General features: G+C 36.4%; 2 protein-coding genes across 18 annotated transcripts in view; both read right to left on the minus strand.

Moving 5' to 3' along the window:
- Nucleotides 1-16,198, minus strand: part of CALCRL (calcitonin receptor like receptor) — a 65,054-nt gene extending 48,856 nt beyond the window's left edge. The window contains exon 1 of one of the 2 annotated variants that reach the window (XM_062578826.1): nucleotides 16,142-16,198. The gene's annotated coding sequence lies outside the window, so the exon portion shown is untranslated. Of the gene's footprint in view, nucleotides 1-13,696; nucleotides 13,935-16,141 lie in introns of those variants that run through there. The other variant, XM_062578824.1, reaches the window with a different exon arrangement.
- A 3,848-nt stretch (nucleotides 16,199-20,046) lies between these two features.
- The window catches only part of TFPI (tissue factor pathway inhibitor), a 224,860-nt gene continuing 217,101 nt past the window's right edge, over nucleotides 20,047-27,805 (minus strand). For 15 of the 16 annotated variants that reach the window (XM_062579182.1, XM_062579187.1, XM_062579181.1 and 12 more), the window contains 2 exons: nucleotides 21,759-21,941; nucleotides 20,047-21,381 (listed from right to left, as the gene is read on the minus strand). In XM_062579182.1, the coding sequence (XP_062435166.1) occupies nucleotides 21,275-21,381; nucleotides 21,759-21,941 (290 nt within the window). In that variant the 3' untranslated portion in view covers nucleotides 20,047-21,274. Of the gene's footprint in view, nucleotides 21,382-21,758; nucleotides 21,942-27,317; nucleotides 27,632-27,805 lie in introns of those variants that run through there. The other variant, XM_062579196.1, reaches the window with a different exon arrangement.

Here is a 27,805-nt window from a genome sequence, read left to right on the forward strand (position 1 = left end):
CCAAACTTTATTTTAGGAGAATACTGATGTTACCGTCAGAAATAAAATTTAAATCACAGGTATCCTACTAGTTGACTAATACAGAATTAATGAACCATTAATGGGAGTGACCACCAGATAATATACAGCTGTTCAGTTAGATCTCACACAAACAATGTATGTAAAATGTGGTTTTCTTTGAATGAAAGGGTCTACTGATTTATGTCACTGAGAGACAAGAGGTGAGCTCAATCCTACTTCCCTGAGAAAACAAAAACAAAAACCGGCACCAGCTGCTTGGCAGGATTCTGCTAGAGTGATAACATGGTTTCTAACAGCTCTTGTTTACGCAATAGAATTAACTACTGATGAATACTAACAGAGCAATAGCATTAATAACTGCATCACCTATGCAAGTTTTACCTAAGCAAAGTAATTGCTTGCCCATGGTGCCTATTGCACCAATAGCGCTGTAGCTGAGCATTAAAATAGTTTGATTGTTGTTTTCATAGTTACTTTTGTATGTATTTTACTTCTAGGGTATTACTTGAACAAAGTAGTTGAATGTGTCCAAAACTTTGTAACACATCTAGAGAAAAAATGTTAGTTAAGAGAATTTGATATAGCAATAATATGCCAAACTCCTTACTGTATCTACCTGAAACTAACCACAGAGGAAATATCTTCTACCCACTAACTTGAGTTAATTTTCAGTAGAGATATAGTCATCATTAGAAAATAGGTATGACCAGGTTCTGGAGGTGGACTGCAAAATTCCCATCAAACGCCACTTTAATTCAATAGACTACTGCTCACTGAAAATGACACTGTTGTTTCTAACTGAGCGCAGAATGATCGATTTGCATTTAAAAAAGCTATTAGCATGGGAAGGGGACAAAAGGAAATTCTTACACGGCTGTTTTGCTGAGAACAAAAGAATAGGAAATAGCTAAAATCATGCAAAACCTCTACATAAAAAGTGACAAGGGAAGAATTTTAAAAACCCCAAACAAAAAAAAACCCTCAACCACAAATTCTGCTGTGATTGTATAAGTATCTGCTTCTTTGGATAATGTTATGGATTTCTCGGTCTGGCAACCTGGATGGGAATCTTGTGAGAACTGGCTTTCTGGTGATATTCTAGATGTTTCCAGGTTATAAGTCTGCCATAAATAAGGCAAGAGCAGCCTTTTTCCTTAGTATTTTGGTACTTTGATTCCAGGTCCAGCAAAAGAGCAGCAACTGCAGAGGCATATGAACTTTTAAAAAAAGAGTGATCAATAATAAAATTCCTTCCCCATTCCTTACCAATGTGCAGTGTGGTACAGTCTGAATTTTGGGGAGGATGAGGATTCTGCTCTCCTGATTTCATTTAAATCACTTCACCCCCTTTTAGTTCTGCAAAAATATTAATTGATACTATTTAAAACAATCACTTCACAGACGTCACAGTTTTATTTGTGTGACCAAACAGCTTTCTAATAAACATCAGGTTTTTTAATCCCCTTTCTTTACGTGTGGAATTGTGACTTACAATTGTGACACACACAAGATTCCTGTAGCCTACAAGTATGATTGATAAATTAAATAGGATGTTGCAAAGGTTATCTTCCTTACTCACAATAAGGAAAAAAAGGAAAATCATTGATATGTTGTGAACAAGAATCATAACATTCTTGTTTCATTTTGGAAAAAATGAGAAAAACAGTATGGTTCTATGTTAGTTATCCCTTAAGGCTGACTACAAAAATAGAGGTAGTTACATTAACTGATTGTGCAATTGAGCACATAACTATCATTTCCGCATACATACTTTGCACTTTTTTGAAAGAGCTATATCTTGGAAATAGATCTTCCCATGCCCTCATGCAATTAGGACAAAATAAGTCAAAAGGTCTATCGAGGAGAAGGAGGATTCTGGCTGCACTAGCCTTTGTATCACCCATATGTGTTTGGTGTGGAAGGATTATGCTGTTATCTATTTTCGGTTATATGTGGGAAGCACAGCAACTACTTTTCTGAAAGCTACAGAGAAGCAGAAATCTTGCTCTTAATAATTTGGACAAAGACAGTTTTGGAAAGTCCAAGACTCATTGAGCAGTGAGAAAAAAAATACAGCCAAGGTATATTAGGTTGTTTTACAGAGATTATGTTAGCTGAAAACAGTACCTATAGAAACAAGTGGAACATAAAGGAAGTAAGAATGAAATAAAAGTAATGTTTAATATTTCTTTGCTGTTTTCAGCTAGAAAACAAGATCTAGATACTGGCAAAATCACTGGAACATCACTGTTTCCCCTTTGGAAGTCGAGCATCTCCAACAGCCAGGCAGGAAAGGCAGTTGAACCTCTTCAAACAGGCAGCAGTTGCTCAGTAACTCAGTGACCTTCTCTTACGCCCAAAGGCCACAAACACACAATTCGTATGACCTGTGACATCTTTAAACACTAGCAGTTGTTGACCAAATGCCCAATGTCAGGAAACAACTGTCTATTTGTGAAAAGCCGAGTTCTTCCCCCATTATAGGGCTGAACTAATTCATATTTTACCAGAGTATGCTTACAATCTAGGCTCTCTAATTTTTTTAATTAGCTGAAATAGTAAACAGAATTGTAGCCCTTTCCATCATTTTTTATGTATAAAGCTAATTTTCGAAATCAGAACCAACTTGAAAAAAAAAATCAATTTCAAAACATTTCCAAAATTTTTAAGTCTCACTTTTTATAAAGAACAACATTTTAAAAATTTGCTAACAGTATTCTCTGTGGAAGTATATTCTTTCCATCTATGCTTAAATCATGTAACTAGGATGATCTATGCCAGTATGATCACTGTCTCCTTGGGAAATATAATATGAATTGGTGATTTCTAGATCATAGGTTGCTAGAGCATAAGCTACAAGCCCATGTAAGTGATAGCTGTTTCAGTCCACCTAGGGAGAGGGAGACCTTTAGCAATTAGTTATAGGTTACCCCAGTAAGAAAAGTTAGCCAGAAATCATCTTTAACTACATTCATGGTGTCATTCCTGGTGACATGACACATATCCAAGAAGCTCCGTGTTCTTGCAACTGATTACTGTTTAAGAAAACCTAAATGACTTTAAAAATCATTGCATGTGATCTTTTTGACATATTCAATGTTCTGAATATTCAGGTATTCCTTTAAAAAAATTACACATGGATTCCAGCAATCCACAGGTATTTCCTGGGAGTTATTTTGTTCAAAAAAATCTGCTTACATACATGCATGCAAGATCATGTGGTATTTTAGGAGAAACAAGTAACTAGTGAGCCGAGTCAGAAATATTGGTTGGTGCCATAAATTAACTGCTTTAAGTTAAGCAATGCATACTCCTCTTCCGATGCCAAGCAATATATTAATATTCCTTGTTAAACAGATACAAATAACTTCAGGTATGGTAAATAATTGGTAAATTAAAGTAGTGAATACTGAGCATCCCTTACGTCTCATAAATGAAAAGTAGTAGTGTGGACCCACTGCCCAATATTTTCTCCAACATGTACCTTCTCAAATATTGTCTTCCCCGACAGTAGGTCTTTTTTCCATCTCTAACCTCCTTAAAATTGCTGCTAATTTTGCTAATCTTTAGGTTTGTTGTATGCTCTGTGTATCATCCATATAGTTTCACTAAGTATGTAGAACTGTGAAGTACTATTTACGGCTTTAATGATTTTGTAGGATCAAAGGCTCAAAAGCCACATGGCACAGGAGACCTGAAGAAAAACAGCTGGTCTCTCAACCTTCCAGTGAGCCACTTGTCAAACCAGGCAAAAAGTATACAATACAGAAAAGTTTTTGATGTGTAGCATTAATTCAGATCTCATTCACTGACAATTCATGTCAGTCTTATTCTGCAAGAACCAGATGCACATGGATGTTCATGTAGTGGTTGATTTCCACCCCCTGTCCCCCTCTTTGTCCTTGGATGCAAAAGAAAGCAGCACTGGGACATGTGGTAGGATATTTAGCTGCCAGACAAGACTCCCTTTCACAGTTCTGCTGACCTCAGTACTGACCTACAGTACCCTTAGTTTTCCATTCCTTAGACTCTATTACACAAACATAGTTCAGCATTCCAAATTAGACTATTTATTCCAAAAACACAAATAAGACCATTTTCACATCTAAGTAAATGATTTTTCTCAATTAAAGATTGGGACTTGTTCACACAATGTTGAAAACAGTTGTAGTTTTCATCAGTATCCAAAATCCCTGTGGATTGGTTTCTAATCTGTTTTTCTAATGCCTGGATTCCAACCCCAAACTTAGGTCTTCCCAGAGTTGACTAAATCACCTTGCTTGGCCTCTTTATTTGAGATTATCTGGAAACCAAGTTGTTAAACAGTTGCAAATGTGATCATTTATGGGAGTCATTCAGCTACAAAAGTGTAAATTTAATCACAGATCACAAAAACAGTCTTCCTTCAAAGTCTCACTAAGTGTCCTTCTTATCTTCACCTTTTCCATCTAACAGACCCTTTGGTATCCAAATGTTGAAAATTTGAGGGGGGAGAGTAAGACCAATATATTTTCCATACTAAGCATATTAGGGTACGCTGTCAAAAACAGCATTACAAATAAGCTGTTTGCTTTTGAAACTTCAAGAAACAACCACATTTTTTTTTTCACAAACAAATATTTATCTAGACACTCAGATTCAAAAGCCCATCCTAACCATACATGATTCCATTTTGCTAATGAAACTATATTTAATTTGCAGCTTGATAATGAAGACTTTCCTGGCTCTTATTACTTTATCTACCCTGTATCTCATTACCAAAGATGATAAGCAAGTCCCAATCATTTAAAATAAAAAATATAAATTTATTATAAAATTGAAAAGTAACTTTCTCCAGAAATAGTAGATAAAATTTGAATTTCACCAAATTGAACCTCCTTAGAAAATGGACAGCATTGGCCTTAGAACGCTAGTAATAGGATCCTGACAAAGGAAGTAAGCTGGTAAATACCTAGCTTGTTCATAACAAGATTGCACACGCACAAAAAATACAGTAATGACCCTGTCTTGAACATCCTGTAATAGCCATTGTTCCTCTCTATCACTCTCATTCATCAATTTTTTTTTTAATTGCGGATGCATGGAAGCAAAGGAACCCACATAATTTTGTGCTGCATGTGCACAAATCACGGCACATAACAGAGGTGAGAAAAAAGACCATGGTAAACCAAGAGAATTTTTGAGTGGGCTGTTAACTGGATGTGGAGCCTTACAACATAATGACCCCATATATTTGCATAACCTAGCTAAGACAATTAAATCTAAAAACCCATAAATTTGTAAGATTGGAAGGATTTGTAAACACTGGGAAGACAAGAGAACCATTTTGCCTATTAAGGGGAGCAAAGAACAAGGAGAATGAGCATGAAAAAAAAACTATAGATTGAAACTCTGAGGGAACACAGAATTTTAGATTCAGTACATTTAAAATTAGCATGGTAGCAGAAATGGGAAGAATCTTTCCCTTGCACTGATTAAGAAGAGATGAACTAATAAGCATCTTCCATGTGCGCCAACTGGATGTTTCACTTTCATTCTATGCAAGATACTATGAGCTGACTTATCACAGCAGTTACTGGCACCATCACTAGATCATGAACTGAAATCCAGATTTCATCCCAACTGTTTTTGTTGCCAAATTAAAATACTGAATAGATGATTCGTTTAGCAGCCCTACAGTGAATTCATGCTATTCATAACTACAAAAACAGATTTCTCAACATCCAGAGGAATCAGTTAGAAGGTCGTTCTAAAGGCAGCATCACTCCATTTACTGATTTGTTCACTTACTTTCCTATAAGAACTACACTTTGAGGTCCAAATTACTTAAGTTCTTTTTTTCCTTGTGCATTTTTTCATTTCTTCCATCATTTTAGCATCCCTGCTATCAGACTGAATCATTTTACTGTGAAGGAAGCAGGAACATCCTAGGACTTAGAGCTGCAAAACTGTATTTTTTAAAAGCTATGAAAGCTTAAATTTGTGATTAAAGATCTAGGAAACAGAAAGGCTAAAAAAAATATAAACATACAAATACTCTATGGGACTTCTTAAGTCAGATCCGCATGGCATAACGCTATTTTTGAACACTTTGGTTTGGCAAATGAGCATTGCTTGAGGAAGCTGAGTTATTCCAGATAACTGGCTTTCATGCCAGTCTGTGTTCATCAGATAAAATTTATTCCAACAGTATCTTTTTTTCCCCTTGCCTAATCAGACTCAGAAAGCTTTCTGCAGTTGGGCCCTAAAATCTGTTTTGAATCTGGATTCTTTTGATGTTGAATTCACTCTAACTGTATGCACTTGTAATCTTATTGATGCATCTTGACATGCTCTGGTACCCCAATGCCCCCACAGAGAGTGCAAGTATTTTGCCATCCATCCAACCAACCTGAAATACTGCCGTGTCCTTTGCTGGGCTATAATATGACTCTAGCAAAAGCTTAGTATGTCAGCAGATTAATGTTATCTATGCAGCTCTAAATAAAAAGTGTCCAGTTAAACTCTATGGATTGCACGCATGGTTTTTAGAAGAGGTGTCTTCTTTAGTCCAGATCTATATAATCTTTTCTGAATCATTTGGGGGGGGGGGGGGCGGAGAGAGAAAAAGGAAAAAAAAAAGAAACATCAATCCCAACAGCTACCCCAGTGTTTCACACTACAAGGTTAAAAACACCTGAACGATGTTTTTCCACCTGTTTCGCTAGGATCTCAGAAAAGACTGAGACAGCACATCCAACATTCAGAGGGTCCTAAGACTCCTGTAAGACAGTCCTGCCACTTCTGTTATCAGTCTGAGAAAAGTAATCAAGATCTGAAAATTACCCAAACTACTTTCTTTGGTCAGAGATTAATCACTGCAACTATGAGAAACTACATACGTAAATTCAAATGAATATAAATGAATACCCAATGATTGCTCTCCAGATAGAACTGTTAAGTCTTACAGTTACAACCATTACTCTTGTTTTATATAAAAGCTACATTGTGAAAACAAATAGAAGTGAGGTTTTCTATTTCTACTTTTCTCACTGCTGTTTAATTTGTGTCAGTGTCAATTACTCTTACAATGCAAGATGAGCAGAATGATAGGAGGGATATAACCTTTCAGATCTTCATTAGTGAAAACTGTTGGAGGACTACAAGATTCTGCAGCTTTATGAGATAATCAGAACCCTGCGATAGCAGTTTCCTTTATGGCATTTCTTACTCTCATTTGCTTATTGCTTTCCAAAGGTATTCTCTAGGACAGTAATTCTCCTTTTTGGTTTTCAACAGAAAAGCTGTTCTTCCCTGATGCATGTAGATGTGCAATTGACTAGAAAAATCAGAAAACCCTCCCCCCTACTCACTCCTACTGAAAACAATTCAGAAACCTCAAAACAAAAACAAAATTGCAAACTACACTGGCATGCAAATAACCACAAAAAAGACTGTTTAGTTCTGCGTTTAACTGCCCACTTAGTGCTAAGCATGTGCTGCTTCTGACTGCTGCTAGCTACATAGGAAAAAAAAGTGTAATCCCTGTGGCCACTGGTGTATTATGATGCACTAGACAACACAATTAAGAAAAAATAAGGAATGCAGAATAGTGGGTCCGTGCAGAGCATGCTTGAAGAGCACTCAGGAAAGAACCTTCATTTTGGCTTTCCTGAACTTCTTTAAACTCATTTTCCCCACAAAATAGTAAAACAATTTAAAAAATGGCTATCCATCTGGATGTCCAGTTATTGTACACTTCTGTCATTCTTAAGAGCAGCTTCTCAAGGAAGATGACTATGAATTTCAATACACAGTCATTTATGGAAAGCCTCCCCCCACCCTTCCAAGAAAGTAGAAGCTCCCCCCATTTCCAAGAAACTAGTGTGAAGACAAATACTTCTCTTAGAAAGGAAGAAGGCAGCAGAGGTTAATTTCATCTGCATGGGCCAGTGTAGAATAAGCTTTCGGAAATATTGTCAAGCCACGTTTTTAATGCCTGGCAAAGTGACTCATTCAGAGTCATCACAGGAAAGGAAGTGGAATATAATAAAAAACGGAACCGGATGGGGGCTTAAACAGGCAAAAGAAGCGAGAGAAAGGAAACAGGATTGTCTACCATGGCCTAAGGTTACAAGTTCTGTAATTATGCAAGACGAGCTTTTATATATAAAATACACACACACACATACCGATAGATTCGTGTGTGCGCGTGCATAAAAAACCAACTTCTTTCTAGTTGAAAAGTAGACTTGTATTTGCTGATTGTCTTTTGAAGTTGCCTGCTGAAGTATTCAGTTCAGTGGAAGAGGGCATTTACATAGCATTTTGGGGGTATTTGGACAAGGATTCCCTTTAGCAACCCAGAAGTTCAGAACAATTATGCTGCTATTCCAAACGTTATGGAATTCATGGAATATGGATTTATACATTCACACAAAATTCTACCAGAATGCAAGAATCATGTCATTTTACTAATCCATACAGAAATGCTGTGTGCAATAAAAAAAAAATCACTCGTGTTTACAAAAAAATTCAGCATAACTTTCTTCTACAAATAACATGGTGGAATGTGAAACAAATTAAACAAATTAAAAGTACCGTGAAACATTCAATAATTACTAACCTATCATGTCAATTTTAAAAAATTTAACTACAAAACAGTATTTGGATTGTTTCAGTAAATATACTCACTTGCTGCACCCTACTGCAGAGAACCTCCTTAGAGTCATCATAACTGAAAACATGTTACTTGTGCAACTGGTATTTCCATTGACAAAAAGGATAATTTTGGTTCCCATAGAAGATGACAAAACATTTTTTTTAATATTATGAAGACAACATTCTACTGATTTCCAAGTCTGTGCTTCAAAATCAACACTTGTGAGTTTATCTTCTCATTATATGCCCAATACTAACATGTCATTTGTCATACTCAAAAGGATACCCAGAAAGATGAATACACACATTAAAATATGTAATTAAAAATATATCTAAAAATAAAAAATGGTATTGTCAAAAAGTTATCTTGGAAGATGTATCAGAGGAATTACTTTTAAATTGTACATCCCCTCTCTGAAACAGATCTATCCCTGTTTGTGAAATAGCCTTATTTAATCCCCAGAGTGACACCTGCTGGATTTCATTAACAGAGACAAAAGGACAAACGACCTGATTATGCAGGACACTTCAGGACAATCAGTAAAAAAAAAAAACGCACCCTTTTGGTAACACAAGTTTGTACAAGGTCTCAGTTTTTGCTCCATGTAGGTCAATAAAAAAAATGGATATATACAACCATGGAAGGAAAAAAAGAAAAAAAAAAAGAAAGTGATGTTCAAAGCTCTTAGTCATTTCTGACACGTTTTTAAAAATTTCTATCTAGAGAAGATTACAGAGCACAACAAAACTCAAAAATAAACTACATTTATTTCTGATAACATTGATAAGAAAAATAATTAAAAGCCTAAAGCCAAAGACTTGATAGAACAAGTAAGTTTCAGTACATCTGTTGTTTTCCTTCAATGAATCTCCATAAGTATTGCCATTATTAAATAATACTAAAGGTATCCTAATTAATTTCTAAGATTTTACTACTATGGTTGGGGATGAAAAGGAGGGTACAATATAAATGGTAATACAAAGAGTAACATTTTATGCCCACGCAAATGCCAAGCATGTGCAGTTTTCAAGTGGAATTATCAAAGAGTCTGTTGAAAAGAGGATGTAGTTAGGATTTGTAAAGAACAGGCAGCTTAAAAACAGCTTACCATATACCACAGTGTATGAGGTTAACTGGTTTGAAAATTAAAAACTAACCAAACAAAATACCTACTGATCATTGTGTTTAGCTCCTTGTCCTTGGTATTATACGGGAAGTCACACTGATATGGCTTCATTAAACAAAACTCTCACTAAATTTGGTTAAGATATTTTTTAAATAAGGCCATGGAGGTTCCAGGCATATATCTAGGAGTACAACATTGTTCTTTTCCTAAAATTCAATTAGTATCTTAATTGTCAGCTACGATTTAAGAGGCCAAAACTACCAGAAATGCCTTGGGTGACATCTCCACTTTATTAAAAGCTAAGAGCTTCAAAGAGACTTATAGATTTACACCAAATAAAAATCTTTTTTTTTTCTTGAAGTGAACACATTGCTTTTCCTCACAGCGTCTTTTTTAATGTACTTCATTCAGCTAAATGCATTTTGAATTCATTTATCCAAGGAAAAGCAACTCTACATAAATCACTTCTGTTCTTTTGGACAGCATACAGTTCAGCAATGATTCAAAGTGTTTGCACAGAACTAGTGCAGAAAAAGAAAGACTTTGCTGGGAAAATGTAAACAGTATAAACAAGCTTGGGAGACTAAGGCAGATATGCATGAGAGAGAATTGTGAAAACAAATGTGACTGTTAACGTGAAAATTCAGTCCTCCAGTTTTGCCCTTGATTCTAAAATAGGACAAAAAGTAATGCTAAAAACAAATACTCTAGTGGAAACAAATTTAGGAAGATTATTGTATTCTACTGCACTGGCTGTACAATTCTCTGTGAAGATAGGAGATAAGTAATAGGCTGATTTCTTCTGCTCTTTGTGCAAGTATATTACATTGAAAATATCAGATAGAAAATAAAAGACAATCAACATACTAGCATTACCAGCATGAGTATAGCAAAGAAAAAAGGACTTTTGAACACAAGAAAGCTTTCTCCTTTTCCTTCTAAATATGAAAGAAAATAGCATTTAAATATGTCCAATTTACAATATTAATACTCATGACTTATGGTTTTCAACAAAGGATGAGGTATAAGACTAATTTATTTTGAAAGTATCTTGTTAAAAGTACACACTCTCTCTTTGATACATTAGGAATAATAAAAGTCATGACAATATAGACAATTTTACATATAGACACACACATTCTTCCAGGTTCATTTTTCCCCTTAAAAGTTACCTGTTTGTCAACTCACATCTATTTTGGTAACACAAGTACTCTTAATTCTTTGACACACGGGAATGAATAATATAGTTAGCACCAGAGCTCTGCCAATCTGCTATGCCAAAGACTGAAAATATCTCCCACCAACAGAGCAGTTACATGAGCAACTACAAATGCAAAGCTTAACCGAGAAAACTATACATACGAAACCCACTGACACAGCTACACATACTTTTAGAGCAGAGGCGACCAAAACACTGAGGTAGAGCCAGTATTGTGTATGTGCTCTACAGAAATGACACCTAATCAGAAGCACAGAAGGAATTTTGCTCAAGAACACTGTAAACACATTGGGAACAGATGGGAACAACTTAAAGAGAAATTCTCTTTTGCCTTCCTAACTGTAGGCTTTGACTTTTCACTGGAGAATTGCCTTCATAAACAGCTCATATTAAGTTCAGTATTTACTATAGATGCAATAGATATACATTCTTAAAATATCACTGCATATGCTTTATTATTAAAAATATATTCATAGCAGTATTTTCTTCCAAAGAACTTGAGCATTCAAAAAATTATAGAAATTATCACAAAATATCTACCAGGAGATACACAACACCTATGATTGGAGGATATCTGTAACCAGATTAAATAATTCCCTCAGTACAAAAATATACCCACATTTAGGAATATCCTGCCTTTTGACAGTCAGTGGAAAAAAACCCACTGCCTCTAACTAGACCAGGGCTTTAACAGCTGTCTCTTAACAGGAGAAGTCTATTCAAAGGGACAAATGTTACATTCCTTAATGTAGAGCAAGATACCTCCTGATCAGGAATTCAGAGTACAATAAAATTTGAGGTGAACAGGACGTACATAATACAATTCTTGAACTTGCAACCTATGTTTTATTTTTACATATATAACAATGTTGAACAGTTTGGCTTCAGTTTTTAGTGTACAAAGCTATCTAGTTATTGTCTATGCTTAATCTGCAAATTATATAGATTCTGGCCTCAACCCCGCAAACACATACGTCTAACACTGCGTATGTGCATAACACTAACTGCACAACCTAGAACACTTACTTAAGAATAGCATAAAATAAGAAGCTAAATCATTTAGCACCTACTGCATTGATCATTTCAACAAAACAAGCATTTTTAAGTGTCCTCTTGTTTGACTTAGTACCAGCACTTAGTGCCTTCTGTGCTACAGATTTTCAAAGTAGGACAAAGAGCTCAGTATTACTGCTATATCTAGCGAAATCAACGAGAATTTAAACAGACTACAGAAGTAAATATGATGGAAATACAGATCATTATTTTTAACTGAGCACTCCTGACAGGATAGCACTGTGTGTAGTTTGAAAGCAATGCACAGATTCAGACCTCTTCTTACTCATATTTATCCAGACCTAGTGCGACTCCTTTGAATGTTTTGAAAGGACCTCAGATTCAGAGCAAAACAATCAGTCTTTCAGCACATTACTGACCTGAGCAAGTTTAAATTGTTAGGTACATTATTACTGCAAATGAACAACAAGATCCCACAGTATGCACAGTATGAATCAAAAACAGACTGCAGTGGCAGTGTTGTAACAAGAGCAAAACCTGCCCCCACAGTATTTAGATTAAGTTTATTAAGGGAGAGAGCAAAAACCTCAGCTATTTCTATTATTAGTTCAATCCTGGCCCCTATAAGATATATGGATGACTAAATGAATTATTGCAGATCAAATCCAAGTCAGAGTTACAGCCCATTAACATCTTAACTATTCCTCAGAAATCAGAGTCCTCTTCTTGACTCTACAGATCCACTGCTTACATATACACCTAAACAAGCTAGCTGTAGCAAAACTAAATTATGATGGTCTCATCATAATAATGAATCATATTTGTAAAAACAGAGGACATTGCATCTACTTTGGAAAGCTGAGGAAGAAATAAGTAACAAAACTCTCTTAACTCTTTATACTGGAAGACACGGAATCACACACCTCCCATTGTCCACATACAATAGTTTCTCAAGAAGGTGAAACAGTAGACAATTACCTTCCAGTAAATCAGTTCTGTGTATGTGTGCGTGTGTGTGTGTGCAGACATACGGAAAAATCTCAAACAGAAACACTCCAGCACACAAACAAGCGTCAAACTCTCTTTCTCAAGCAAACAAAAAGCCCAAACAAAACAGAAGCTGTATCTTTTAAATCCTTTAACTAATTATGAAATAACTCAAATAGGATCTCTTTCTGGTATAATAACAGCAATAAGATTAAGAGAATATTCAGCAAGAAAACGTACAACATTTTATCACCTAATTTGTCCTCTCTTGAAAGAGCTCCAGTTGTATTGAATTAGTCTTAAGGACCCTTTTCAAACCAATAAGCCTCTAATTCTCTCCAGCTGCAAAGACAAAATTCGGTTAGCTGTTACTAGGGTTTTAGACAGAATCCTTTAAGTGTTGATTAGGGTATTTTTATCACCCTTTCTGCCTATCTACCGTTGACTACTTCCTCAAGGATATGTTATAACAAGACAAGTTAAAAAATCAGCTTGCTCACTAAAAATAAAAGACTTTTCCTCATAGCTCTCTCTCTCTGCAAATTACATATCACATGCTGAGGTTAAATGTAAAAGCACACACACACATAGCTCTTCCTTCTAGTATATCTAAAAACACATGCATTCAGATGACACAAGAATATTGTACTTAGACAAAACAGTGAAACTGTTGTTGATCTGTACTCACCACAAACACTTCTTGTGAAAATGGTTTCAGATAAATTCTTACACGATCAGTTCAATTTCCCTTTTCAGTGAGGGAGAAAAGAGATACTTCTTTCCCTCTCCCCCAGCCAAATAAGAGACCTACAGCCTGATTCCCTAGGTATAATCCAGTTACTGGAGCCTGGTGGTTCTAACAGGAGAGGTAACTCGGCTCCGGAGAGAAGAGCTGCTCTGGGCAGAGTTAGGAGCCTTGTCAGATGGTAAGTGAGGAGCAGCAGCGGGGAAACATCAGAGCTTCCTGTTACATCACTGTGACCCCGCCTGCATCTAGTGTTAAATTACTTTTCTTTCTCAAATGGCATATCCCAGGAAAGCGAGGCTCTCCTAATACTTCCAGACAAGAGCAGAGAGCTGCCTGACTGCTGATGGTTACCATGTGCTATCTGACAGCATTGTTCCTCTTGAGACGGTTTACTTTCACCTTCTCCAAGATCAGCTGCAACTTGCCCTTCCAGATAAAAGCTAATGCTCTGAAACAAGTCAGAAAACACTCATGCTGTCTGAAAGGAAAGCACAAAACTTGTCTTTTCACAACCAAGCCAGAATGATTCTTTTTCCTCTTCAAACTAGATCCACAGAAATAAATCAGTTCAGATCCTTATTCAAAGGCAAGTAATGTACAAAAACTGCAGAGACTGCATCATATACCACCTTGTAAATGCTGAAAAGTTATTTTGAGAAATACTTCTTATATAATATAAATAGATTATATCTAATATTTATACAAATACGTATTACTGAACTTATAGTAATGCAATATAACACTGCATAAGGGTCAGGATCCAATTTTCAAATTCAAGCTAGTGCATAGTTTCAAGTGCCACTTTGTTTTTTTCCTCAAAAAAACCCCCTGTATTTTAGTAAAACAGCCTTTGAAATATGAAGGGTAGAAAAAAGGCAGCAGCATTGTTATTATTGACGAGTTCTACACGCACTTTTTTAAATGCCAGTGATTTCAGAGCATCAATTACGAGATGACCAGTTTGGAAACTGGCATAATTGAAAACAAGCTGGATTAAAGGAAATCTTCACAGTAGCTTCAAAAAATTTTACATCAGGATCTAGAAGTCTTTTTTTTTTTTTTTTTTTGCCTATGCTTACGTCACTTGTTTTTTGTACACTGGATATTTGTGACAGATACAGTCAGAATCTGCTCTCCAAATTAATGGACACTTGGAGTGTGCCCATGGTAATACCATGCTAAACAAATGGGAGTTCACTGAGCACTAAGCCCAAGCATTTTAAACACCTCTAACACTAGTAATCCCTACCTGAGGCCAGGGTTTCATAAGAAGTTCTCAGCAATCACGACTACTTAATGGCTCACATAACAAGTATTTTTGCTTGGTCCTCACTACACGTTGCTCATCCACTCCTTTTACCAGCAGAAATGTTCGTTGAACATGTCAACTGTAGGATTAGGAAACTAGTCTGTCCATTGAAAATCTTTTCTCTAAAAATGAAAAATAAAACAGCATCAAAACAAAACAAAAGCCAGAGTCAGGAAGCACTAGAAAAGAGGAAAGAGGGCCAGGAATACTTTAAATCTGTATTGCCACTGGACAACACTAATTGTGAAATCACACTCTAAGGTCTCTAAGAGAGCAGGCATATGACTTTAATACTCATTTGGCACCTTCAAATGTTGGTGCTTCTAGGATCTTACATCAACAAGAGAATTGTTTCCGAGTTTTACAATCAGTGAAGAACTAAGAACTGGCACTCTGAATTTCTGTCAATGTAAACAGAAGTAAACTAAGGATTAGATCCGATTCTGGACAATTTTAAGTAAATTAAGTTCTTTGAAATAAACTGTGTCACCTCAAGGGGTAGAATTTCAACAGAAGTGAGCCTGGCTGCATTATTTTAGACCAATTAGGTCTATGGTATAGAGACAGCAACACTGTACGTAACATACTGTAACGTAGAAAACAATCCTTGTGTTCCAGCCAAGCACACGCATTCAAGACAAGCTCAACATCTGAATCAGCCTGAAAGATTATTACATAGGCCATGTTTGATTTGGCATGCAACATTCACTCAGGCTGGCGGGTGTTCTTCTTTTTTTTTTTGGGGGGGGGGGTAAAATAAATTTTCTTATGTTCTACTTATTTATCTGTCATTGGGATTTCCTCACACTTCCTCTTCAGGTATTTGAGACATCTCAGCTGGTGTAATTTGCACTTCAAAGACCAGAAAGGCCCCCACACTATTCGGCTCCCCCTTCTTCTGGCTGAACGGCATGTAAATCACACCAACACAGACTCGCTGGGTAAGCAACAGTGTGGGTGCGCGCACTTCCAAAGGGATCCAAAATGAGCACCGCTTACTGTACTTTAACCAAAGAAAGCTTAAGACAATGTGGGCGAGGGAAAAAAAAAAAAAAAAAAGTAATTCCATCTCTTACCCCGAGTTTTCGTCTGTTCTGAAAGGCTCCAGAATACCCATATTTTTGTGAGTAACAAGACTACCTGGAATCAGCTAACAGAATTCTCTTGCTGTTGCTGCTGTTATGCCAGCGCTCTCCCCTGAACGTGCCGGCACTGCTGGAGGAGCTGGTTCTTCCCCCGTTTTTTTCCCGGACAGCCAGGACTGCACAGCGGCTCCCGCGCGCCCCGACCTCGCCCCCGCGGCGAGGCGCAAAGCTCTTTCTAGCAACCGCCGCCAGCGCCCGGCGAGCGCCCCGGCCCGGCGCGGCGCGGCGCGGCGCGGCCGAGGCTGCGCTCGGCGCCACGGCCCGCACCTGCGGCGCGAGCCCCCGCGGCGGCGCCCCCGCGCGGCCCCGCGGCGCGAGCGCGCTCCCGCCCGCAGGCCCGCGGCACCCCCGAGAGAAAGGGGAGATGCGCAGCTTGCTGCGCCCGCCTGCTCGTCGACTCGGAAATACAGGGAGCATCTTATTACTGTACGTTGTTTCCTCTTGATACAAAATAAGTAAGCCCATCTAATGCAGAGTCGATGAACGAAAAAATAGGCACACGAAAAAGCATCTTGATGACAGAATGCAAGCTCGGCTCACTACAGGTTCAAAAGAGATTAAGGGATCAAAACCAAGGAAACCTCAGATGCTCTGTGATTGCTAACATATGTCTAGAAATAAAACAGAGTGAGTGTATATTTATGCAGTCTTAATAACTATAAATACATATTCCACTTTATTGACTATATATCCCAATTCCACTTTATTAACTATATATCCCAATATATTTCCATTTTATTTTTTCTGCATTCTTTCTCAAAAAAAGATAACACTAAAACAAACCAGACATAAGGCATAAGCTTTACATCATTAAGATGTTTGAAAGGTAGAATCTAGACAGATGAAGACATTCTCAAAATGTAAATAAATGCATTGGTTTTGAAAAAGTACATGGATTGGAGATACAGGAGAAATGCTGGCTCAAAAAGAAATGGAAAAAGGAGAATCAAGGGATAGAAAGTAAAAGTAAAAAAGAAGGAAAAGACAGACATACTAGGAAAAATGTGAGGAAAAAGAAGTTGAGTAAAAGACATCTTAAGTTGCTTCTTAAAAACATTTTGCTTCATCATGTGCTTGGACTAAGGACACATACCAAATTTATGCAGGTCAGATGATAATATGGAAACTCATCAGATCTCAGAAACTTCACTGCTTCAGCTTGTTGGCTTCCATCATACAATGTGGGAGAAATTTTGCAGCACTGCATATTTTCTCCAAAGCAAGCAGGCCGGATTCTAGAACAAAAGGGCTGAATGGCATGAAAGAAACTTCTGGATTTGATCAAGATACAATCAGATCATACTGCAGTTTGGATTTTTTAATGGGAAAAACTAACTTGATACATTGTAGAGCTATATGAAAACACAGCAGGAAGACAGCTGACTAACTGGTATGGTGGCCAAACCCAGTGTACACACCAGAAAAGTTTGTACTCTCAGATTAAACTTCAGGTTATAATCAGTTTTTATTTAGAGTCCACAAAAATCTCCAAGTTTTCAGGTCAGAAATATTAGCTTGATATTGGTTCTATTCTAGTTTGAGATGCCCAGGTTTCATAAGAAACCCTTTTCTTCCACCTGCATTCATATACTACCTGAGGAACCTCTCTTGCTAAACCCAGTTTTAAGGACTGGGGACTTTGGGCAGACTGGCTCTCTGCGTGTAACAGGTTTGGGGAAGAATACAACGGCTGTATTCCCAACAGTGAGGTGTCTGTTTCCTCATTGGTGGAAGGGATACATAGGACTGAATAGCAGTTAAAACATCTAGAGATAGTTTTTAAACTTACCAAAACAGACCTTTCAAACCAGACATGAACATAACAAAACCATACTCATGGATGAAGACCATGTGTTCTGTTCACTGAACAAAGACTATTTCATGAATGAATACTCCACATTTTTAGTTTTTTCTCTATTTGAATACCATTTCTAGTTTTTTTTCTTTTAACTTAACTTTGTAAGGGATGGTTATCCATAAGTACTTCTCATCATTACAAACAATATAATAGAGGAAGTGATGGTAGCTCAAACTGACACAAATAAGCACCACTTTTATGAAATCAGTAGGAGACAAAGAAAATGGGAAGAGGAAAAGCCAGGCCTTTTTCTAAACTCTCTCTCTTCTAACTGCCTGACCTTTACATCTATGTAGCTTGCCAGATCCATGAAAATCCGTTGTTTGGGACCAGACATAACAAAAGCTATTAATATAGGATGAAAGGCTTTTTCCAATGGAACTGATGCTTTCCCTTGAACAGAAGGGGAACAGATTTCAAACATAAACATCTCATGAACTAATTCCTTCATGCTAGCTAGCAACTAATCATGTCACTGGTCAGCCAAATAAATAAGCAATCTATCTGCAAAGATTTTAAGGAAGCATCATCTATTTTAACAAAATGTTTTAAAACTCCAGTTTGCCATGTAAGATCTAACATACAGATGAAAGGAAACCATGCTGCTTAATTAATCGCAATCTTAGTATGAATACAGGAGAAAAACAACAACCCCAACACTAACCAAAAATCCTACTGCAGGCACAAACAGCTTTATTACTTAATTACAAGAAAAATAAAAACTAGAGTTCACAAACCCTTGTTAGTGCTCCTAGTAGAACTGCTTTAAGAAACAGTGTGAGCAAACCACTTTCCCCTTCCCCCTAGTCCCTGCAAGGTTTAGGTTCAGAGTCCAATCCCACTGAAAATAATGCCAGTTTTAGAGCGGCAGTCACAGCCATTGAAGACTGCTAGGCAGAAGGCCGGCCTTGAGAAATAATTCTGCCCTAGCACATTTATTCAGGTTTGATGCTGAGAAAAATCTTTCTCCTAAAGGAACAATGCTGCCAATAATGCAAACTTATATAAATAACTGCATAACAAGTTATCCGAATGTTGCACTCCTACTGTTGAAGAATGGGTCTCATTTTCTCTAACGTGAAAGCTCTGGCAGTGTGCACATCGGTTTCAGTGATTTTGCCAGCATGGCAGAAGATGCTTTAGTTTAACGTGAATCAAACTCAAATACCTCAAAATCAAGCTTAGGAATCCCATATTTCTTTGTCAGTATGGCAGATCACAGATTTTAATATGGCATATAGGACTGTACTGCCTAACAGGCAAAGACCAATGACAGAAGGCAGTTAAGGAGCAGTAGCGGAGTGTGCTGTTGATTCAGCTCTTGGCAGAATTTTGACTTTCTCTTTTGCTTTAACCTGAAACCAGAGACTGCTCTTACTGAGCCACTGAGCTGTTGCAGAACCCAGCTCTCACATACCTCAGTTCTGTCTCCAGTCCTACGCATGCTCCACTTGTCTGCAGCGACAAATTCTGGCTCGTCCAAGTGCTTTGCTCCTGCACCGTTCAGCTCATGTCTGCAGGTTCTACTCCTAGTCCTTGGCACACAGAACATAGCTGGAGAGTAAGCTCAGTAAAAAACGTTGAAGCAGAACTGGAAGGTGTCAAAGGGGAACGGACAATGGCAGCTAATGACATTTCCACTAAATTAATTCTGGGTGGGGAAATGACACTACTGCTCCTCAGCAGTCTGTAATGTTTACAATTTCCCCTGTGAGAACTGCAGTTCTCCAATTCATAAAGTTACTTCTTTATAAGTCCATGGTACTCACACATTTTATATGAAGCTATTGTACATAAATAAGCTTTAGTGTACATTTCAGTTTCATGAACATTTTTCAAATCAAACAATAGATTTTAAACAAAAAGAGTTGCAAAAGAACTTAGGCACCAGAAATGGGACTATGATAAAATTTCTACATAAAAATACATAACTTTTACTTATCCCCTCAGATCTTTAGAATGTATAAATATTTCCATTTTCAGCAGTAAAGCTTAGTCATTTTGTAGAGTTAGTCCAAAGATCATCAGGCACATAAAAAAAGTACATTTTCTGAAATCTCACAAGCAATTCATAGTGCACATACAAAGGCAGATTAATACAATTGATCATGAATTATTCTGACATCACTGTCCTTGACTCTTACTATAGTATGAGTTCCTCACATCCTTTCAGATATCCAGAATACCTCTAAAAATGGCAGTGTTGTTATTCCCAGTAGAGTCTTAAGTACAAAGAGAAAATGTGATATATTAAAAAAAGGTTTCTAACAATAAAGAAGATTAAAGATTCACCCAAGATCAGAGAGGTGCTTTAGAGAGGGGGCAGGGACTTGGCCAATGTTTCATGTCAGTCATAAAAAAAAAAAAAAAAAAAAAAAAAAAAAAATCTTAATTGGAGGGTAAGAGTAATGTTATCTCTAAAGTAACCGTTCTTATTTCTTGATCTATGAATGGAGTTTTCTGCTTTATGTAAGAATTAAATATGTATTTCTGGAAATTATGACTTACTAACCACGAGTTTACTTCAGTAACAAGGATAAGCTCAATGACCTCAGCAAATATATTTAAAATCGTGGTAAATATCCATAACAATGTACACAAGATGTAAATGTTACATTGCTTTACACACTTACAACTTGAACATTCTCTTTATGGTCTCGGTGGGTTAATTCTGATGTCACGCTCATTTTACAGTAACACAGTTCTATGCACTTTAATGGAGTTACTTCTAGCTTGCATGACCTAAAAGAAATCCAATTATAAACAAACTCAATGCCTATTTCTTCTTCTTAGTCAGAGTCCTTTCTCTAAATCTAAAATTGAAATAATCCCACTTGACAAGTGATTATTTTTTGACGAGCATTATACTTTTCTTTAGAACAAAACCAGGTTTCAGAAAAGAATAATGAGGTAAAAAAGTAAAATTGAATCCTGCCTACTTTTTGATCGAGTTATCCACCCACACAGTCTGTTCTGTCCTGTTTCAGCTCTGGTATGTATGTACAGTTAAATTGCGTTTTAACAGCCTTTACCAAAGTAAAGGGTAATGTTTATTAAAATGAATGAGGAATACATAATAAAAATATAAGCAACTTAATAACATATAATCAAAATAATCAGTACAGTAAATATATATAAATGGTATACACTTAAGGGTTTCATGCACAGATGAGTAGTAGGATACTTCACACTTCTATAAAAATCAGTTATATTCTTTCAGTGATGATTTCATCTCCCATAACTTTTACTGATTGTTTCTTTCTTTTCTTCTTGATTTTTATTATTCTTCTTTCACCTTTTTTTTTAATGAATCCTAAAGGTAAAATGAAGAAAGCAAGTTTAGATGCTGTATGACTAACATACCCAAGATTATCTGAAATAAGAAAGACACAAGTCTTATTTTCAAAGAACATTCTTAAAATAAGAAAAATAGAACATTGTCTTACCTAAAGTCTTCATATGCCTGACCTGGTTGTCTTACTTCTGTTCTTCTACGGAGTCTTTTACTGACCATCCTTTTCTCTTTAGCTCTGTCTCTCCTCTGATTACCATTCACACTTTTCTAAAACTCTACTGTATTTTAGCAGGCCAATAGTGATTTTCAAAAGTTGCAAGAATGTTTCAGCCCCTACCCTGCATAACGTTTACCTCATGTAAACATAAAGCCTTCAGCAATATCAGAAGCCATACCTTTCTTGCAGATGCTCAAACATGATTTTCTGGAGGTGAAATTATTTTCATTCCCACCACAACCACTGTAGTTAAATGGGCGACATCTTCCTGTTGAGTAGTTGTAGAAAAATCGTCTCTCTTTGGCTCTACAGAGTCCTCTGTCCATAGGGGTCTTGCACAAAGAAGGGATTGGGGGTGGTTCTAGGCATATCAAGAAAAACAAGGTTAGAGACAATACTGCAGTATACCACTTATTTCAGTACTGCAAATAGTTTACTGAATGTGAAGTATGCACAATGGATATGCAAAAATACAAAACCATTTCTGTAATGACACTATTATATGTGAGAATTGAAGCTCACAGAGCTTCAAAATTTATATGAAATTTAATGGCAAATTTAATTCTGTCCGCTTGCAAATCTACAATACTTTACATAAGCTTCTGTCATTTTATGACTACAAAAAAACACTGGAGCAAATATCCTTGCTTTGAAGTCCAAGAGCCAATGAAAGCTTACCTGAAAGCAGGATTTGTTTCCTACGTATTTACTGATAAAATTGTTAGTTCTGTAGTAGGAAATAATATCAGAATTTATTTAGAGAAGTTTTAAGTGAATACTTTGTAAAAAAGGAAAAGAAATTAAACCTAAACAGCTTTAAAAATATGGTAAATATTTATGATAGTTAATGAAGTGATTTTTCCTAGTTGCTTTAGGCATTTTGAAATCAGATAAGAAGATGAGAGCAATCAGTATTTCCAATGTAGTATTCAGTACCTTAATGTAGGTCTTTTTGTATGAATATAGAAAGCTTGACCTACATTTATTACTAGAAGTTGTGCTATTGGAAAACTCTGAGCAACTAGCATGAGAAAGCTTGTAGCTGGCAGCTTAACAAAAGATCAAGTTGAAGAGTAAGTGCACAAAGCATTTGAGGTGCTGTTGCTCTAGTGCTGCTGTGAGGTTTTCACAGTTCCAAGGTGAGGGTGATGTTTTGTTACTTCAGTGCTGTTGCAAGTGAAAGTGTGAGAACCGAAATACTGGAAGATGAACCTGAGTTATCCAAACTATCTGAGCACTGGAACAAGTTCAAGAAGCTCATCCATGCCAAAACTCCAAAACCTGCAGAAATCCCGTATCTATTGTTCTGGAGTGACTCATGCTGACTCCATATGTAGAATTAGAACTGACTTATTTGCTGTATGTATACATATTGTAACAGCTCAAAAAGGACTGCCTGCTAAATATAATAACGTGGTGAAAAAGTGTGAAGAATTGCTGTGAAAGAAATAGAACAGTGATTTGTGGAAAAATAAGACAGCAAAATAAAATTATTAATATATTTGAAGCCCTATTAGCAACATTATACTATTCAAAAAGAATCCTAAAAATGCAAAAACTAAGTCATGAATTGATATTTCAAAACAAATTAAGTGATTTTTAGGTTATAAAATAAGCACTAATTATTTTTTATATGATATTAAATAAGGAGGTTTACTCTCTATCCAGAGTAAGTGCCCACAATGTGATACAATGTATATTAAATCCACTGGTTTTTTTACTATACCAGCTGGAACTAACTACTCTTGTGTCTGGAACTAACTTAACCTAGACCCTGGGCGGAGAAGATGTTAGCCTTCAAAGCACGTGTTCAGCAACATTAAAGGAAAATATACTTACCTAATTTAACCTCAGAATTTGTAAACCTAAAAAGAACAAAATAAAAAGGCTTGCCAGTGGTGAAAGAGGCAAATGGCATGGGTTTGCTAACTATTTAGTAGAATTTAAATATATATTTTGTAATATAAATTACTTATCTGGTATGTAGATTTTCCAGAGAGACTCCAGAGTCCCCTCATGAAGTTTTCACATTGACAGTATGCCTTAGGAGGCAGTTATGTGATTACTGATGAATAAGGACTACCTATGTACTACATATATACATCTTCCTAAAAATTAGGTTGCTCTTTGTCTAGGTCATTAATAAGGTAAGTGCCCCACACACCAAGACACTATTTCTGTTAATCTTTGTCAGATTTAAAATATCTATATATTCTTTATATTCACAGAAGCAGCCAGCCCATGAAGAAAATCTCTTATTTTTGCCATTAAGCAGCCATTTTTCCAACAAAACTCTGTATTAAAATAAAAAAGAAACAAGATTTATCATAATTTCCTGTCTGCTGAGGATTGTAAAAATTACAAATTCATTTTAATATACTGATCACTAAAAGACTTGCTAAATTGAAGCTACTGTAAACATAAAGTATGTACTATGTAGTGCCCAGCCCACCATTTTCATTGGCAGGACTGCCTATAAACCTGTGAATAAATATGCTAACATATGCACTGGGTGCTTACATACTCATCAGACCCAAATGAATTTTCTCTGCTCAGCCCCAGCTCCTTCCAATGTACTTAAGCATATAATGTTACAGTAATTTTAGATAATACACCTGTTTCTCAGTTTCTCTGTCAAATGTTTTGGTTTTACAAACTCGTTTTTTGGGGAGTTTTTGAAGTGTTTTATCTCCTACTAATTCTATGAAAAAAAAATTTAAAGAAATAAACAAATCCTACCACCCACAAAACTACATAGACAGGAAGGGCTGTGAACCAAGAACAGTAAAACAGTAAAAGAAAAAAAAAAAAAAGAAAGAAAAGAAAAGAAAGAAAGATCATACACACCACATTACCATTTTATCCTAATCTAATCACTACAGGTCTATGAATTAATTACAAGTGCTAACTTTACTAAGAAAGTATTTCAAACAGATCTTTTTTTTTCATTTCACCTTTTTCTCAACTTAGATCACATTACATAACTCACTACATTACATAAATCATTACATGTTAACATCAATTGGATCAAATGAATTAATACATGTAAAATCCCCAAATTAATCCCCAAATTAATACATGTAAAGAAATGCTTTCCAACCTATTTTGTATATTCACCCATACCCTGGCGCTCTGCTTTGATGCAACTTCTACAGAAATTAAGCATGTATTTACACTGACAGCAACAAGCCTTAATATGCTGGCTTCGCTCCTTGTGTGCATGCTATTCTTTTTATTCATATATCTAATTTTAAACAGACAAGCTCATAAACTTGGATTTGTCATGTATATTATTTGCCAAAAAATATGTGATATAACTCAGCTCATGAACAGGCATGGGGAAAAAAAAAAACAATTCCTATAAACAAAGGACAAAAGAAAGCTTCCAAGTTAATTGGTTAAAGATTTTCCAAGTGAAAAGTTTTCTTTCAGAAAATGTTGATACAGTGAAATACAAAGCGTTCCTGAGAAACATGCCAGTATTATCAAAACTTCTCAGGGAGGCCTTAAAACACATCTCAGGTGGAGCTTGGGAACTGGAATTCTCTAGCTCTGCAGGAGCTTTTCAGATTGCCTTTTACAACAGTGAAAGACAGTGTAGATCTTTCTGTTACTACTTTTCCTTAACAGTGCAGACATTTGGACTGGTTTTGTTTTAGTGAGAGAATAAGAGCCAAAACTGCAATATTTAATTTTTTTTTCTGAAAAATTAGATCAACTACTCATACGAAATACGGGGCAGATATAAAAACGCAACTGTCCATCTTGCCCTTCATTGCTACCTAACCAACCTTTAAATGTGTATGGTTTAGTATTAATTCTTATAATATATCCTCCTCTTGAATGCCCCCTGTAGCGTGAACAGATGACATGAACATACTTCAGAATCTCTGATACATGGATATTCACATTTATTTTATAGACTTACATTTATCAAAAACAATCCCAACCCTGCACTGCAACAATAAACATTCTCCCTTTCACTTAGCTGGGTTTGAGACATGTGATAATGAACCGTTAATTGATCACAGTACAAAAGAAGTTCAAAATGATCTTTGTGAGCTAGATAAGTCACAATTCTTACTGCATTCTCTATTTTTAGACACAAGAGTGAGACATTCACAAAGCTTTCAGATTTACTGCAAGATTTTTGATGTATGTAGACTTCAGTTTCTCATTTCTGGTTGCAGCAAAGAATAAAATAAAAGAATTTCCAGTAGACAAGCTGTTACAAAAACAGTCATCTGCACTTAACAGTTCTCTATAGGTACAAAGTGGTGCAAATTCATTATTTCAAATACTGTTTTGTCAATTTATATCAGCAAAAGATCTGGCCCTGAATTTGAGAAGTATTAGCAGGAACCCAGTCTACGTGCCATTCCATTCTCACTGAGTCAAAAATTGACTTTTCATCCTGCATCCTGTTTATGTTTCACAAGTCAAATGTGTTGTATAGCACTGGTAATTTCCCAGCACAGATCACCAAATATCAAGGTTTGATATTTACCATCACTTTCTCTAACTTCCCCAAAATTAAAGTTTAGATCTTGCAGAAAAATCAGGTCAGAACAGTCTTCATTTTCTGCAGGATGTTCATTGCTGTGTAACAGTACTAGAACTTCCATGTTATAGGCAGAAAGAAGAAGTTAGTTCTATTTGGCCATGGAGAAATTTAATTTTCTGAAGATCAAGAACTTTGTTGGAAATCTAATAATCTGATATCCCTACAGGGTTATACATACAATCTGCACTTTTTCTTGAAAACAAGATGAAATAGCATTTTAATTGCAAGATAAGGTATTCTATAAGGGATGACAACTTGCAATTTTTTGATTTATTTTAAAAAAGGAAAACACACAGGCTGATATACACATAGAAAGATCTTAAGGCAGCAGACCAACTACTTTGTGTTTGAGAAGATGGGATTCAGCCATTTCATCCTGACCATGAGGTATGCACAGCTCTCACTGACGGTTATGGGAGGTCACAGTGCACATTTGTGTGAGCTGCACCACCTTGTAACATCAGTCTACCTCCTAGTAACAGTAGGAGCGGAAGCTGTTCTGCATAGCTCTCCGGAGAACATCCATTGTTTATGCTGGCCCTACTCTCTCTTCTCCCTGAAATGGGATGGGAGAAAGCCAAGGATCTTGGCCCACCCCCGCAGCCTGAAAGGTCCAGGTTGATTAACAAAATGGCAGTAAGCGACTGCATAGGGACAGATGGCTGCAGGACAGACAAAGGTTATATACTCCTGCACTTCTTTGGGGAGGAAAGTCAGGAATCTTTAGGAAAGTGAGTAAGTGAGGAATCTTGGTCCTTCCAAGGCCATGTTTCTTTCCTGAGCCATTCAACTATACTGACTCCATACACCATCAGTACCCCAGCTTTTCTCCTGCCAACCTCCCAGCTTTCTCTCCTTCTCTTACCTTTACCTCTCCTCAAAATCTCCTCTGCCAGAAAATTCAGTAATGTTGATATCACCAAGAACCCTTCATTTTTGGTTTCCTCTGAGAAAATACAGTGAAACACGTCTTTTTGCTTGTATAGGTTAGTTATGTTGGGGCTTTGGGGGTTCATACTATAAGAAAATACCCTTAATGAATGTATATGCTATTAGGTCCTTACACTTATTACCAGGCCTTAAATCATGCAAATGTTTTCAGTAAAATAAGCTTCCAAAAGCTTTACTGTTCTACACTAAGGTATTTTAATAACAGAGTGTATTGGTGCTTCGTATGTTGCAAAAAAATACCCAACTGTCACAGAAACTTACCTCAACCCCAAAGTGCCTGTGATCACAATGCATGCAAAAAACAGAATACAACACACATTCAAGCTTCATTAAACATATCTAAGTAAAGTGCACAGAAACATAGTCCCGCATCTCCTCATCTTATAGATCACATAAAAGACAAAAACCTTAATGAATCTGTAAGCCATCACTCAATCCCCAAAAGTAAAAGCAAGTGTAAATGCAAAAAAACAACAGAAATACTTGGTAGGAACGCTCAGTCTTTTTCCAACTGTTTCTTGTGTCCTCTTGGACAACTGTGGATCATAAAAATGACATGCCTCAAATTCAATCACCATTAATAGTGTCAGCAAATACCAGCAGTCTATAGTGTACAGCCCCCAGCTACAGAAACTGTTAAAACCTAGTCTCTGAAATAATGGTCCAGATTCTCGTTTGCACTATACCAAACATCAATGTAAAAACACCTT

Source organism: Rhea pennata, chromosome 6 (genome assembly GCF_028389875.1).
Source record: "Rhea pennata isolate bPtePen1 chromosome 6, bPtePen1.pri, whole genome shotgun sequence".
In the NCBI taxonomy this organism is placed as follows: domain Eukaryota; kingdom Metazoa; phylum Chordata; class Aves; order Rheiformes; family Rheidae; genus Rhea; species Rhea pennata.